The sequence below is a fragment of the Telmatherina bonti genome, assembly GCF_933228915.1.
Source record: "Telmatherina bonti genome assembly, chromosome: 1".
Taxonomy (NCBI): Eukaryota; Metazoa; Chordata; class Actinopteri; order Atheriniformes; family Telmatherinidae; genus Telmatherina; species Telmatherina bonti.
The window spans coordinates 6,532,915-6,546,828 of record NC_136619.1 but is presented as its reverse complement, the minus strand read 5'-3'; the positions used below and the strand labels follow the sequence as shown (position 1 = coordinate 6,546,828).

General features: G+C 44.5%; 1 protein-coding gene across 1 annotated transcript in view; it reads right to left on the bottom strand.

Moving 5' to 3' along the window:
* The window catches only part of znf507 (zinc finger protein 507), a gene marked incomplete at its 3' end in the record, with an annotated part of 44,986 nt that extends 36,332 nt beyond the window's left edge, over positions 1–8,654 (bottom strand). The window contains exons 1-4 of the mRNA XM_079243383.1: positions 8,574–8,654; positions 3,402–5,687; positions 793–910; positions 610–718 (exon numbers count right to left, since the gene is read on the bottom strand). Of these exons, the coding sequence (XP_079099509.1) occupies positions 610–718; positions 793–910; positions 3,402–5,684 (2,510 nt within the window). The 5' untranslated portion in view covers positions 5,685–5,687; positions 8,574–8,654. The remainder of the gene's footprint in view (positions 1–609; positions 719–792; positions 911–3,401; positions 5,688–8,573) is intronic.
* Between the last annotated feature and the right edge of the window lie 5,260 nt (positions 8,655–13,914).

Here is a 13,914-nt window from a genome sequence, read left to right as displayed (position 1 = left end):
TCAATTTCATCTCAAACACAAGCTCCTGATCGGAGAGCTCCCTCCCTGCCACCTGTGATAGTTGGTAAGGTTGGAGTCGTCTGAAGGTGTGAGAAAACAATGATCACCTGAACAGACTGCGGCGGTGAAGCAGCATGAAGCCTTCGATAACAACCAAACATGCCAGACGCTCAGCATGTCCCCACCGGTGAACTCTGATTTCAGAAACTACTAAAAAGCACTTTTCTTACAGCAGGGTTATCAAACTCCGTCCCACGACGGCCGCAGTCCTGCAGGTTTTCAATGTATCCCTGCTTCAACACACCTGACCCAAATTAAATGGATCCAGCAACCAATGAAGCTTGTTGGAGCAGGGATACAATGGGCCGTGGGACCGGGCTGAATCGCCCTGCTTTTCACAATAAAACACCCAAAATGCAACATTGGCAAACTGAAAAGAAACTAAAACCACTGAGGGCCAGAGATCTAAAGCGCTCCTGGATCCAAACGGTGATCCGGATCGCCACTTAAATGAAACCAGTTCTTCCTTTTCACGTAAAAATCCATCCACAACTTTTTGAGTTATCTTGAACACAAACAAACGGCAGTAAAAACATAATAAAAACTTACCGATATGGCTTATCGGAGTTATGAATCCGCCTGTGGTTCCTCACCCCGACGTATGTGGAGCTGGTGTAGTTGCACACGTCGCACTTGTACATCTTCTGCATGCAACCCTCTGTAAGACAGGACGGCTTTAATGACACACGTCAGCCTGCCAGGTGAAAAATCACACAGCTTTCAGTGTCTTACCTTCATCTGCTCCCCGTTCCGCTTCTTCCACCGCCGTGGCGGATTCTGTGACAGCTGGGAGCGCCGTCGTGTCGCCGCGAAGGCTGTGCTGCTCTCGCTCGTGACTTCTTAACTGACTCTAGGAAGAAAAACGGCAGCAGAAAAGAGTTTTAGGTGATTTTCAACGATGCACTGCGCAGGTTTAACAGACCCTCCTCAAAGCCGCCACGGCTGCAGACGTCATGGCAACAGGCCGGCATTCAGCTTTCAGAAAGTCTAAAATCTGCGGGATAAAAAGACAAATCTAATCATGAGTCCCATGATGCGAGCCAGATCAGAGCAACGAACCTTCATCTCTTATTAAAAAGTGAATCCTCCTCTCAGAGGTACGTCTGCTCCTCTGCAGCTCTCCTCTCATTGGTCGGGCTGCAAGCTGGACGGACATGTTGTCCGCTCTTCCTGTCATCTTGGCGCTCTGACGAGGCCACGCCCCCACCTTACTTTTGATCTTTAGGAATTTTCATGTGCATCTTGTTAAAATCAAGCAGGCTGATGTGGAGCGAGAAGCTGGACAAACAGGTAAAACCCTCCAGAGAGACTCTGCTTTCCTCTCACCTGTCCGCCAGCAGATCTGCAAGCTGAATGGATTCTCCGTATTTCCTCTGTTTGTCTGGATGTTAACGGCAGGCATTATTCTCTGCACTGTGCCGTTTGCTGAATGCGCTCTTTTATCAGATGAGTTATAAAATCAGTGCTGCTGGTTGTTCCCTGAACCGCTGCCGGATGTTTTAAGTCGTATTCTTGTGATCCGGTGAGACTCGTATAAACAGCAGTTTGACTGTTTGTATTTAATGTTTATTTATTTTGACAGCTAAATCTAAATGTACCTTTTCCATGACACACATCTGTCATACACAGACCAGCCACTTCATCAGGTTTCCCTGCTCAACTGTTCGTTAACGTGGATATTGAATCTGCCAATCACATAGCAGCAGCGCGGTAGTCATGGAGACGTGATGGCGATGATGTGCTGAAGTTCACCCTGAGCGTCAGAATGAGGAAGAAGAAGATTTATGAGCTTTTTAACGCCACGTGTTGTTGAGAGACAACCATCGGCAGGGTTTACAGAGAACGGTCTGAACCAGACGATGTCCAGTGACCACGCTGGCTACGGTTACATTGTGTTTTTTAATTTGGAATTATTCATTCATTCATTTTCTGAACCGCTTAATCCAATTCAGGGTCGCGGGGAAGCTGGAGCCTATCCCAGCTGGCTTTGGGCGACAGGCAGGGTACACCCTGGACAGCTCGCCAGTCCATCGCAGGTCCACACAGAGACGAACAACCACTCACACTCACAATCACTCCTATGGGCAATTTAGAGTGACCAATTAACCTAACGTGCATGTCTTTGGACGGGGGGAGGAAGCTAGTTTGGAATTAATAATTAGAATTAAATTATTCGGAATTAACTATTTCTCTAACGAGTTTACATGAAGATAATAATTCTGAATGAAGGTTTACATGAATCTCGTCCTCACTTAATTCCTCTTTGGAGTGGCAGGTTGGGAAGGGTTCTGATTGGACAGAGGGTGCAAGTGACGTATGACGTGTACCGGAAATAGTTGGCTCCCTGCTTCTCGTCTTTTCAGTCGTAACTTGTAAAAACTACATAATAAGTACCAGCTTTGCTGCTATCTTTATTGTTTTATATAATAAGTACCAGCTTTGCTGCTATCTTTATTGTTTTATATTATATATAGCAGAGGCAGATGGCTGCCTGTCCTTGAGCCGGGTTCTGCCGGAGGTTTCTTTCCTGTTAAAAGGGAGTTTTTTTTCCTTCCCACTGTCGCCAGTGTGCTTGCTCAGGATGGGCGATTGAGTTGGAGCCTCCAACTCAATTTGTTGGTTTCCTTATATAGGCTGTCATGAATTGGCTTTCATCATGTTTTCTTTTTTCTGTCTGTAAAGCGTCTTGAGATGGCATTGCCGTGATTTGACGCTATATAAATAAAGTTGAATTGAACTGAATTATAAATGTGAAGTAGCAGCTCAACACCAGCATACTACTTCACTTTTTGCAGCAACTGAGAAGGAGAAGAAAGATAGACCACCGAACACGGGAGGCAAAACAACGCGCGTCATTGGGACAGGACAAGGTAACGAGCATGCTCAGAACGACCAGAATTAACTTAGAGCGGAGTGAAGGTTTACATGACAGAGGGATTAAATAGTTCGGGAATTAAAATGCGAAAAAAAACAGAGACTCACATCGGAATTAAGTTTAATTCCGAATAAAAATTTGCATTGGGAATTTAGTGTTTACAAAGTCGTTTTTCATCAGTTTAAAGTGGAATTAACTTTTATTTGGAATTAAACAGGAATTAAAACTCCCATGAAAACGCACTGTTAGGGGGTAACCTGGTCTATTGCATGTTTTCACTTGTCTCCTTGCTGTAAATAAATGCTTTCCCAGTTGTCTGGGTCAGATTTGTGGCCTTTACTTTGTCTGAATAAACACCAGTATGTTGGATCCTCAGTGATTTCTGCTTTAAACAGATAAAACCCATCAGGCTGTTTCCACCCTCAAATCCTGAACATTATTACTCAGGAATCTGACGTCTCCTCACCTTGTAGTGGAAGGCATCTGGACAGCGCTTGCACTGGTACGTCCTGGTCTTGCAGTGGTGGATCATGTGACTTTCCAGGTCCTTACTGTCCGAGGCTTTGTGCTCACAGATGGGACACTGATACGGCTGCCTCTGCTTGTGAACGCGCAGGTGCTGCTTGATGTAGCCTTTATTTCCACTGCTGTAGCGGCACAGACGGCATCGGTACGGCCGCTCGCTGCTGGGGACGTAATCCACCAGACCCCCGTCCGGTGAGCTCACCAAGCCCTCCATACCTGGAATGGCTCCATTCTCCGAAACCACGCCGCCCATGGAGCCGCTTTGCAGCTGCGCGTTATCCTGAAGCTCCTTCAAGATGTCTTCATCGGAGGCATTCTGGTCCGAGCGCTCTCGGAGTCTTTCGATGACGGTAAGGAGCGAAAGGCTGATGCCGGCTTTAGCGGCGGGGCTCTCCTCGTCTCCTTCCCCGATGCTTATGGACCTCAGATCCTCCTCCCTGCTCTTGCTGCGGAGCTCCAAGTCGAACAGAGCAGCTGAGGTGTCCTTGTCAGAAGCCTTCTGTACAGCTTTAGTCACGTCAAAGAGCTTCTGGTCCACGTGTGGGCTCTGCACCTGCACCGACACGGTCTTCACGCTTACCCTGGCGCTGGAGGTGGGCAGCTCTGGCGTCCTCATGGGCATCGCCACCAGGGCCTCTGCAGCCAGCGAGTGCAGTCGCAGAGACTCGGAGTGCGTCCTCTTGCGCCCGGCTGGTGGGATGTTTTCATCACGAGATGACTCGCTACTCTTACTAAGAGAAGATTTAACGTCATCCGTTTGTGAGCAGCTGCTGGTAAGTTCTGGACTGCTGTTACGCTCCTCTTTCACACCCCCAACGTGGTCCTGAACTTCTCCCCGTGCGTCCAACAAACTCTCATCGCTGTCGACATCTTGGCTGAGAAGAAGCGGCTTGGTCGCCATGACCGAGTCCTCAGCAGAAGGAAGGCGCTCTACGATCACGTTGATGTGGCCGGCGCTGTTCGGGCTGCTGTTGATGATCTTCTGGGCCGACGACAGGAGGCTGTCCGTGACCGAGGGACCATCGCGGTGACCGTCCACCTCGCCGTCTGCCTCGGTCGTCACCTGCACCTCCACCACCGGCTCCTCAGAACTCACATCTTTGATGGGGTATCCATCAATTTCCCCCTCTTCCTCCTCTTTTTTTGGACTTTTAACGGGATCGGTGATGGGAAGATTCGGCGCCTCTGGCTTGCTGTCAGCCGCCACCGGCACGCAGAGCTGGAGTTTGAAGGCAGCGGGGAGCTGCTGCGGGCTTTTGTCTTGAAGAGCGGACGAGAAAACAACCAAATCCTCTCTGGGTGTCGCGCTGTTAACGGCCGCTTGCACCTCCTTCCTCGCGGAACCTCCTTCGTCATCCTCAAAGATGGGATAAGAGCAGTCGACCAGGCCGGCGTGCTTCCAGGCGTGGGTTTTCAGCATTCGCTGCTGGCCGCACACATAACTACAGATCAAGCAGCGGTACAAACCGTACTCCTCGTAGCTGTACCATTTCTTCTTCTGTGGTAGCTCCTTGGCGCCATCCGATGGACTTGTGGCGACATCAGCCCCCATTTGATCCCCATTCTGCTTCCTTAAAGTCTTCTCTTCGGTGAGAGGATCTAAATGAGGAGGACTCCGCTTGGTGTCGCCTCCTTCCTCAAAGTGCAGCCTGACGTGCGCCTCCAGCTGTGCCTGGTCTCTGGAGGTGAAGTGACACTCGGAGCACATGAGGATGAGGTCGCTGTGCTGCTCGTTGTGTTGCTTCAGGTGTTCCTTCAGCTGGGGCAGCGTCTGGGAGAGGTAGGGGCACAAGCTGCACTGGTAGCACGTTACCGTCCGCTTGCCATCATTTCGGTCGGAGCTACCGGCCGCCTCCGCCGCTGCGGGGGGGATGTCGTTGTTGTTATCGTCACCTGACAGAGGCGAAGACAGACTTCCGTCGACCTTGCTGCAGTCCTCGCCGCAGTTCCTCTTGATTCTCTTGGAGGGAGAGCTTCTGCAACGCGATTCGTCTTCAGCAGCGGCCGGCAGGTGGAGTCCTCGTTTCTGTTGCTGCGGCTGCCTCTCCACTATCTTACTGAGCTTCTTGATGACCTGGATGAGAGAATCGTCACCTGGTTTTTGCTGAGTAATCCTGGGCACGTTGGAATTTACAGGCTGCTCGCCGGATCCCAGTGGCGAGGCGGTGGAGGAGGAAGAGGAGGAATCTGTGAGGAGCACAGATACACTGCTGTTCTCCTCCATGACCTGGAAAACAACAAGAAAGAAAGTGCTCAGACTGATGCACTAGACTGACAGATGTGTTTTCACTGCTGGAACCATCATCAACACTTGACATTAAAATTATTGTATTAAACACTACAGTTAATTAGTTGCAGATATTCCTAAATACGGCCACTTTTCAGGAAAGTTACACACTGTGAGTGTGTTCCTGCTTGTGCTGCTTTGTGTTTGTTTGGTCTGAGCTGGAAAAGAGGCGTGAAGAAGCAAATAAACAGTTATTTCCTCTAGGGATGGATAATACCAAAGACTTTAATACGATACCCTTAGTTTGTGACATTTGTCATCAATACAGATGCCGATATTGATACCTGTTGCAGACCATAGACTGTATATAAAAAGATGGGCGGAGCCTCCGTGACGTCACCCGTAGGTTTCTGAAGAGCTGAATTAAAGCTCGGTGGGCGGTTCCTACCATCACCATCTTGGCAGGGGCATGCGCGTTGTCTCTCCCGGAAAATACAAATATGGGCAAAGAGGTGGAGCTGAGAGGGGGGCTGTAAGTGTCATGGTGGATGATTGACATCGAGCGAACTCCAAACTGCCTGAAGCTAAGAGCTAACCGAGCTAACCCGGAGATAATAGGAGCTAACCAGCTAACGGAGGTAAGCGGGCTAAAGCTAAGTCACGTTGTTAACAGCTAAAAACCGTGGTTGTTCTACGTTCTTCTGACTTGAAGTGGAAGATCAGGTACCTGTCAATCAAAAGGACACGCCCCTAAATATGTCAAATTTTGAGATTAAATTACTTTTAAACAGGCGAATTAGAAAAAAATTCACTCCCCCCAACAATTGTCATGAAGGTAAACCTGACTGATTAAACCTAAAATGGATTTTTGAACCAGGCTGTAAACATGTTTATTCCTGCTGTAAACATGTTTATTTCTGCTGTAAACATGTTTATTTCTGCTGTGAAGTTGGTCTTTTTAACATGGGAGTCTATAGCGATTTGCTCTGTTTTGCAACCAGCCCCTAGTGGATGAAGGAGGAACTGCAGTTTTATGCACTTCTGCATAGGCTTCAGTTTTAAAGTGGCTCCGTCCATCTTTCATATACGTCTATGCTCCTGCCATCTTGTTTACATTAACCTTTGCAGCTCTTCCCTCTTTATGTAAACTCGAATGGTTTTTGTCTGTATTTGACAGTTTTTCCTTCCATCCTATGTTGCACGAGCAACTCGGTAAAGGTTTCGTTTTATATTCTTCAACCTTGAATTGTGTTTTACATTAGAGGTTTCTTGTCAGGTTCCCTTGAAATTGATGAGAACATGTTAAGTTAATCTGCCTCGTCCACTACAGGACCTGCGATGTGACTATGGCACACTCATACGTTGCCATGACGATGCGATAAACTGTGCAGCTCTAGTTCAGGAGATCGATTATATGACAGTGATGTTTAGTTAACCACTTAGACTGTCTTCAACTCTCCTGAAGGAACCTCACAGTCCTTAAATAATTACGTATGACTGACGGGTTTAAACATCACACAGATCAGAAAACAAAACACTTCCAAACTTTTCCAGACAGACAGTTTCTCTGTTGATGCTTTTTGCTTTGCAGAAGCCTGAAGAAAGAGCTGCATTTAATTTTTTCCTTCGTTATTTCCACTGTTTCAGTGTGCCAAACAGCAGCTTTTCTCTGACAGGACATCTGGAAGTCAACGGCACATTTTTCCTGCGTGTTGAAATTTTCAATGGGTTGTAAGAAAATGCTCAAAACTATTTTTATAATGCAGTTTCCAGACAGAAGCCTCCTGTGTCCACGTAGAGGCCCTTATGTTTACTTCTGACAGAAATATCTCCAAAACTGATACAAGAAAAAAAGATAAATGAGTAGAAATGAAAGCAATAAGTAACAATAAAAGTGCTATTTTCCTTTAAAAGCGTGATGCATTGAGACAGACTAATTACTGTGCTAAATTTCATATGTAAATAAAAATATTACTGACACAGAGGCCTGATAAATGACGTGGTCTTTCACTATAAAAGGAGCCAAAGGACCACCGTGAGAAAAGGAACAGCTTAATCTATTGTTGATAAGCCCTGCAGCCGTGGTAAATAGACAGGTAAACAAAATAAAGATAAACAGGCCTGTAAACAGATAAAGCGTGTTTAAAAGGAAATGGTCCCATCTCATGTGGTTAAACCCCTTTCATCTTCTCATATCCAACACTTTCCTCTTTCCCCTTTTCTGACCACAGCTCTCCTTCCTCTTTCTCCCACTTCTGCTTTTATAGAAGATCTGAATGGATTAAATACATTTTGGGGAAGAATATAATTTAGAGTGACTGGAATTTATCCATTTATCTAACATTTCAGGTGAGAATCAGCACAACTTTCAGGACATCTGACCCATGCAACTCTGCAAAAACTTATAGTTAAGTACTTTTGAGCTTCTTTATTTAGTTTTACAACAAACTGAATAAGTTTTCTTATCTTAAATCCTGACTGTAATCAGTTCAGTGTCTCTGCAAACACCATCATGTGCTTTGAACCGTCTCAGGAGAGCACCTGTTATGTCAGGATCTAAAAATATTTCCTCCACTTTTTCCCCACTGTGCAACAAAGTTCAGAACAAACTGAAAACTATTTTCACTCGTTAAGCAGCTGGGAAAAAAATAAAGCTGCTCGGACACAAACGAGGCTTTTATTTAACAAAAAGGGGGAGAAATAAAGACACACACTGTTAGCTTCACTGTTAGCCACACACACACACACACACACACACACACACACACACACACACACACACACACACAGTGCAGGGAGTTACACACACCAGTGTACAAGGACGTTTTAAAACGGTTAATAAGTGACGGGGAGCGCGTGGCTGTACGTAAAATAAAATATACTCACTGATACACGGGGCGGCTCGACGCTCTTTGTCCTCAGCACATAAAACTGCTTTGTTTTACTCGTTAGCCATAAAAAGTGGCCTCTCTCTCTCCCACATTGCAAAATGGCGAGGATGGAATATCAGTCACGTGACTCGGAGTGCGAGTCAGGTGACCAATGCCAATCCAGCGTGCGTTCAGGTGCTGCTCGTAAAATATGTCTTTAAAACCAACTAGTAACGCCACTCGTTTGACTCTGACTTTTGACCTCAGAAGAGTGAAGCTAACACCTGCCAGGTAACTGACCCATTTGTCTACTAAAGCTGTTCACGAAAAAAGGTAATGGATAACACCGGAAACATTATCTTGAAGGTAAATTCACGATTTGGTTTTTTGAATGGCTGTTCTCCCATGCCGGGGTGCTCCGTGAACGTCTCATTTAGCTGTAAACCGGAGCGCGGCGGCGGCGGCGGCGGCGGGCGGATGCTGCATGATGTTGGATGCTTTTCTAAGCTTCTCCTCCTCAAAACCCATTCTCATATGAGTGTAAAATGGAAGTTACATCTCCCACAGCCATAACTCACTCTAGAGTCTGAGACGCGGCTTCACATCCACGCGTGGGTACAAGAAGAAGCTGCCACGTGTACGAAATGCCGGAGGGCTCTCCATTACAACGCCACTTCTGATTTACAGGAATTATTCAATTAATCAAGTGATTTTTTTCATTACACACTTTTATTACATTTCACATTAATTTAAGTAATATTATTGACATTAATCAAGATATGATTATTATCTATTATAGTGTGCACATAGTTATTTTCAAATTGGTCAAATCAGCCAGTTTTTAATAAAACTGGCTTTATATGTTTTAAACATAAACATGTTTATTTACATTAAAAAAGTTTAACCTATAAATATAATATTAGCATTTTTTGTGCTCATATTAAGATTTAAAAAAATCTGTTTATTTTTTAAACATTTTTAACACGTGTGAAAAAACAAATGATGGATGATTGATGCAGATTTGTCAGTCAGGGCACAGAAACAGTTTCCGTCATCTGCAGGCCTGCTCACATGGCGTTGTGTTTCAGTTGTTACTCTCAAACACACCTGTAGAATAAGACGTTAGTCTTGTGTTTACTCAAAACAACATTGTACATTTATTTGAATAATTTCCATTTGTGCAGTGGGAACAGAGAGCCGAGCCAGCAGAGAGTGCATGACACTCAACACTGTTCTACTGTTATCTAAACATTTGCTCTAATTTTTGCCACAAACATTAAAAAGTCCATCTGAAATCACTTTGCGCATATGGCAGAGGAATGAGGGGTATGAGGAGGTGAGTAGGCCTGATGTTATGATAGGCGACCTCATCTCCTCAATGTAAGCGATCCAGAAGAAGACGAGCATAGTCAGACAAGAAAACAGAGCTGCAGGCGGAGACCCTGAGTTTCGTATGAGTATAATTTTTTAGCACCAGCTCACATGGAGGATGACACAAACTCAGCCAAGAGCTGATTAAAGACATGTAAAGTTGGCATCTCTGCCTCAGCTGCGGTGAACAGAGAATCAGGGTGGCGTTAGCCACCTCTGTTGCTGATTGAAGTTCCATGAGGAGAAAAGACAAATCTCTCCAGAGTGTGGAACCGTGTAACTCACCAGTATCACTACACCAATTTGAAGTAAAATTTAAAGTAGTTTTCTAACTAGTCATTGAAAAAACATGGATGTGTAGCTGCAAATTTTGTCTGAACAAGTACAACTAATGTCATGAACTTGTTAGCATGAAGCTAAGCGGAGTGGTAATCTAGTTACAGGGGTAGTTTTACAATAATATGAGAAAACCACATCAAATTTAGTTTCCAGTGAGGATATTTAGAAACTTTACATAAGCATAGTTTATTAAGTTTTTTTTTTTTTTTAATTGGAGCTAAAAAAATAAACTATAAATAAGCTCAGCCCCAGTATCCATGTTAGCGCTGATTAAGCTACATGATCCAGTTTCATTTTTACAAGAGGCTAGCAAGGCTACAAGCTGCTAACGTAACTAGCTATGGCATGAAAATGTGGAGAAATACAGCCTTTAGCAGGTCTTAAATAGTAAAGGAAGATATGAAAATGAAGAAAAAGGAAGTTGTAGATCCTAAGAGCTCTGCAGCTCCCAACATGGAACTAGAGGATCCAGTCTACCACCACCAGATGGTAAACCAGAACTGAGGCCCCTACTATCACATCAGGCTCCACATACTCCAACAAAACAACCAACTTACCTTTCTACAAACCTTTTTGAAATGGTTAATATTTGTGTATGATCCAGATTAACTCACTGGCTGTCCAAGTCATCAGCTATAACAATGGCTGGCAGCCAATGAATCGATGAAACGTGTTTTATTTTTGATGTGTTTTTCTCGAAAGTGACCAAATTTATTACAGAAGTCACAGAGAGAGGACCAAAATATTTTCCTTTCTCAGTACAGCCCCCCTGGTAAAGTCTTCCTTGCCACAACCAAGGCCAGATTATCCAATGGGCATTATGGGCACGGGCCCGGGGGCCCACACCCTCTCTGGGCCCATGTGGGGATCATGTAGAGCAGGGCTACTCAGTTAGACATTCAGGTGGACCAGATTCTCAAATGAAAAAAAAAAGTATCATAGCCAGTAAATAAAGTAAGGGAAAATAAATCAGTAAAAAAAATAAATGAAAAAAAAAGATGAATTTAAATTTAGAAAAATAAGTATTGTATTAGTTTTTCTATTTTAAATTCAGACCGACATGACAAGGGCAAAAGCACAAAATGAAATAATGAAAATTCCAGTCAGAGCCTATTTTTCTTCTAACTTTTAACATAAAAAGGTCCAATATACAATCTAATCTTTAAACACTGCCACACTGCATATTAAACACATCGGTTTGGTGCTCGAATGTAATGGAAAATAAACAAATACTTATTAGTCCAGGCGGGGTTGAAGCTGCGTTTTTTGTTGTCAATTTTGCGTTTTGAGACAGAGAGTGACATGTTTGCTAGTGCTACTCTTACAAAACACAACACACGCTGGGGTTAATGTTGCTTGGCAACCAAGTGTTGCATTCATGGTCTGCACAATGGTAGGATTGTACGCTACATAATCAGGAATGACTGAAGGTTCTTCATTAATATCTTTATTCTTTCACATAAGCTGGGCCACATAGAAGTTGGTTCTGGGCCGTATGTGGCCCGCGGGCCGTCATTTGAAGAGGCTTGGCGTAGGGCATACACCAGCAGTTTGGACATGAAAGAAAATGTACATAAAAGCCAGATAGTTACACCACAGTGTCTAGTGTATTGCTATTGGTACCACTGGCTGAGAAATGTTAGAAATGTTGTTTCACAATTCACAATTTCCACAATGTTGTGGTGAATGGGGCCCTTTAAACACTTTGGGCCCAGGGGCCTGAGCACTTTTAATCCGGCCCTGGCTATAACAGTATAGCTCCACCACTGAAACAGGAAGAGGGAAAAACAGTGTTTCCTGATGAACGGAGTCAAGTAGTTCTGGCAGGTTAAAGTCAACCATGAAGGACAGCTACTCAGCGGGAACGTTTAAAAAAGATGAGCACTAACAAACACAGGCAGCCTGGCCTGGAGGTGTAGTCCTCTCTGAAGCAGGGCCAAGGAGGGACGATGCTTCGGGAGAAGCTGGCTGATCAAGAGATCTACTCAAAGGAACAAGAACTTTCTCAGGGAGCTCTTTAAAAAAGCGAGGAAGGCCATAAGCAAGCAGTCTCAGAGCACTAGGAGCAGAGATGCTGCTGGACTCATCTGAAGTGGAGGGATGAAATAGAATCTACAACTCCTCAGATAAAGGACATCGCTGCCTCAGCTTATCACCTAAATAAGAACATTTTCCTGGTGACTGTTGAAGTAAATTCAGATTTAGTTTTTCCTGAAACTTATGTTGGAGGGGAAGAAGATGAAGGAGCCTGTGGAGCAGTTTGTCTGCACACACCACCACCAACACCTCTTTTTGTCTAATCTCACTTCATTACATTTAATGGTATTTTTTGGTCCAGTCTGCAGTGACTGGTCTGATCCTGCTACTGGGACAGCTCAGCAGCGCCCTCTGCTGGATGTATTGATGTAATGTTTATGGTACATGAGCACAGAGACTCAGACATGCTGCCTGGAAAGTGCTGATCAGACACATTTAATTAAATTGTTATTACAAATGAATAAAAATACAAATTTAATATTAAATCTTATGTCAGCATATAAATGAGTGTGTTATTGACATCTCTGAGTGACAGATGTGACTTTATGTTTATGCTGGCAGTCTGCTCCACTTCTCTGCTGGTTATAGTGAGTAAAAAAGCTCAATTCTAGCATTTATTAACAGAATAGTGAAAGTATTTCATTGCTAAGCACATCTTATTATTATTCCAGTAATTTCTGGCCAAACAAGGAAAAGAAAAAAGAAAATAAGTTACTGACTGTAGCTGAGACTAAAGGGTTTCCACACTTCATCAGGTCCACCTTTGTATCAATTTTGACCTTTTATTTTCTGCAGAACTACTTTATTCTTGGTGTCGTAGATTGAATCATTCCTCAGAGATTTTGCTGCGTATCAACATGAAGCATCACACAGTTGCTAATAAACTGATTCTGGTAGTTTTGGTACAGTGTGCAGCTGCCAGGTCCTGTTGGGAAACGAAATCTACATCTCTGTGAAGTTGGTCAGCAGCAGGAAGCATGAAACGCTCTAAAACTTCCTGGTCGATGGCGGATCAACACCAGTAGATGACGTGGCCCACAAACCGTCACTGACTGTGGAAACTTTACTCAAGTTCCCTTGAATCTTTCCTACATTTTTTAATGGGTTTCATTTCACAGCCCTCTTCATGGTGGAGGTTGTTGCTATTGCTTGTTCTCTTTATTTCTAGCCCCTTTAGCAATGACCTTTTGTGTCTTTTCTTCCTTGTGCAGGGTGTCTGAGGTTGTCTTTTGGACAACTGACAGGTCAGCACTCCTCCCTATCATCATGTAGCCAACAGACCCAGACTGAGAGACCATTTGCAGGTGTTTTGAGTTAATCATCTGACTAGAGTTTGCTACCAAGCGTCTTCAATATTGAACCTTTCCACAGTATTCTTATTTTCTGAAATACTGAGTTTGGGGTTTTCCTTAGTTCATTCATTCATTCATTTTCCGAACCGCTTATTCCAATTCAGGGTCGCGGGGAAGCTGGAGCCTATCCCAGCTGGCTTTGGGCGACAGGCAGGGTACACCCTGGACAGCTCGCCAGTCCATCGCAGGGCCACACACAGAGAGACGAACAACCACTCACGCTCACACTCACTCCTAGGGGCAATTTTTTAGAGTAAC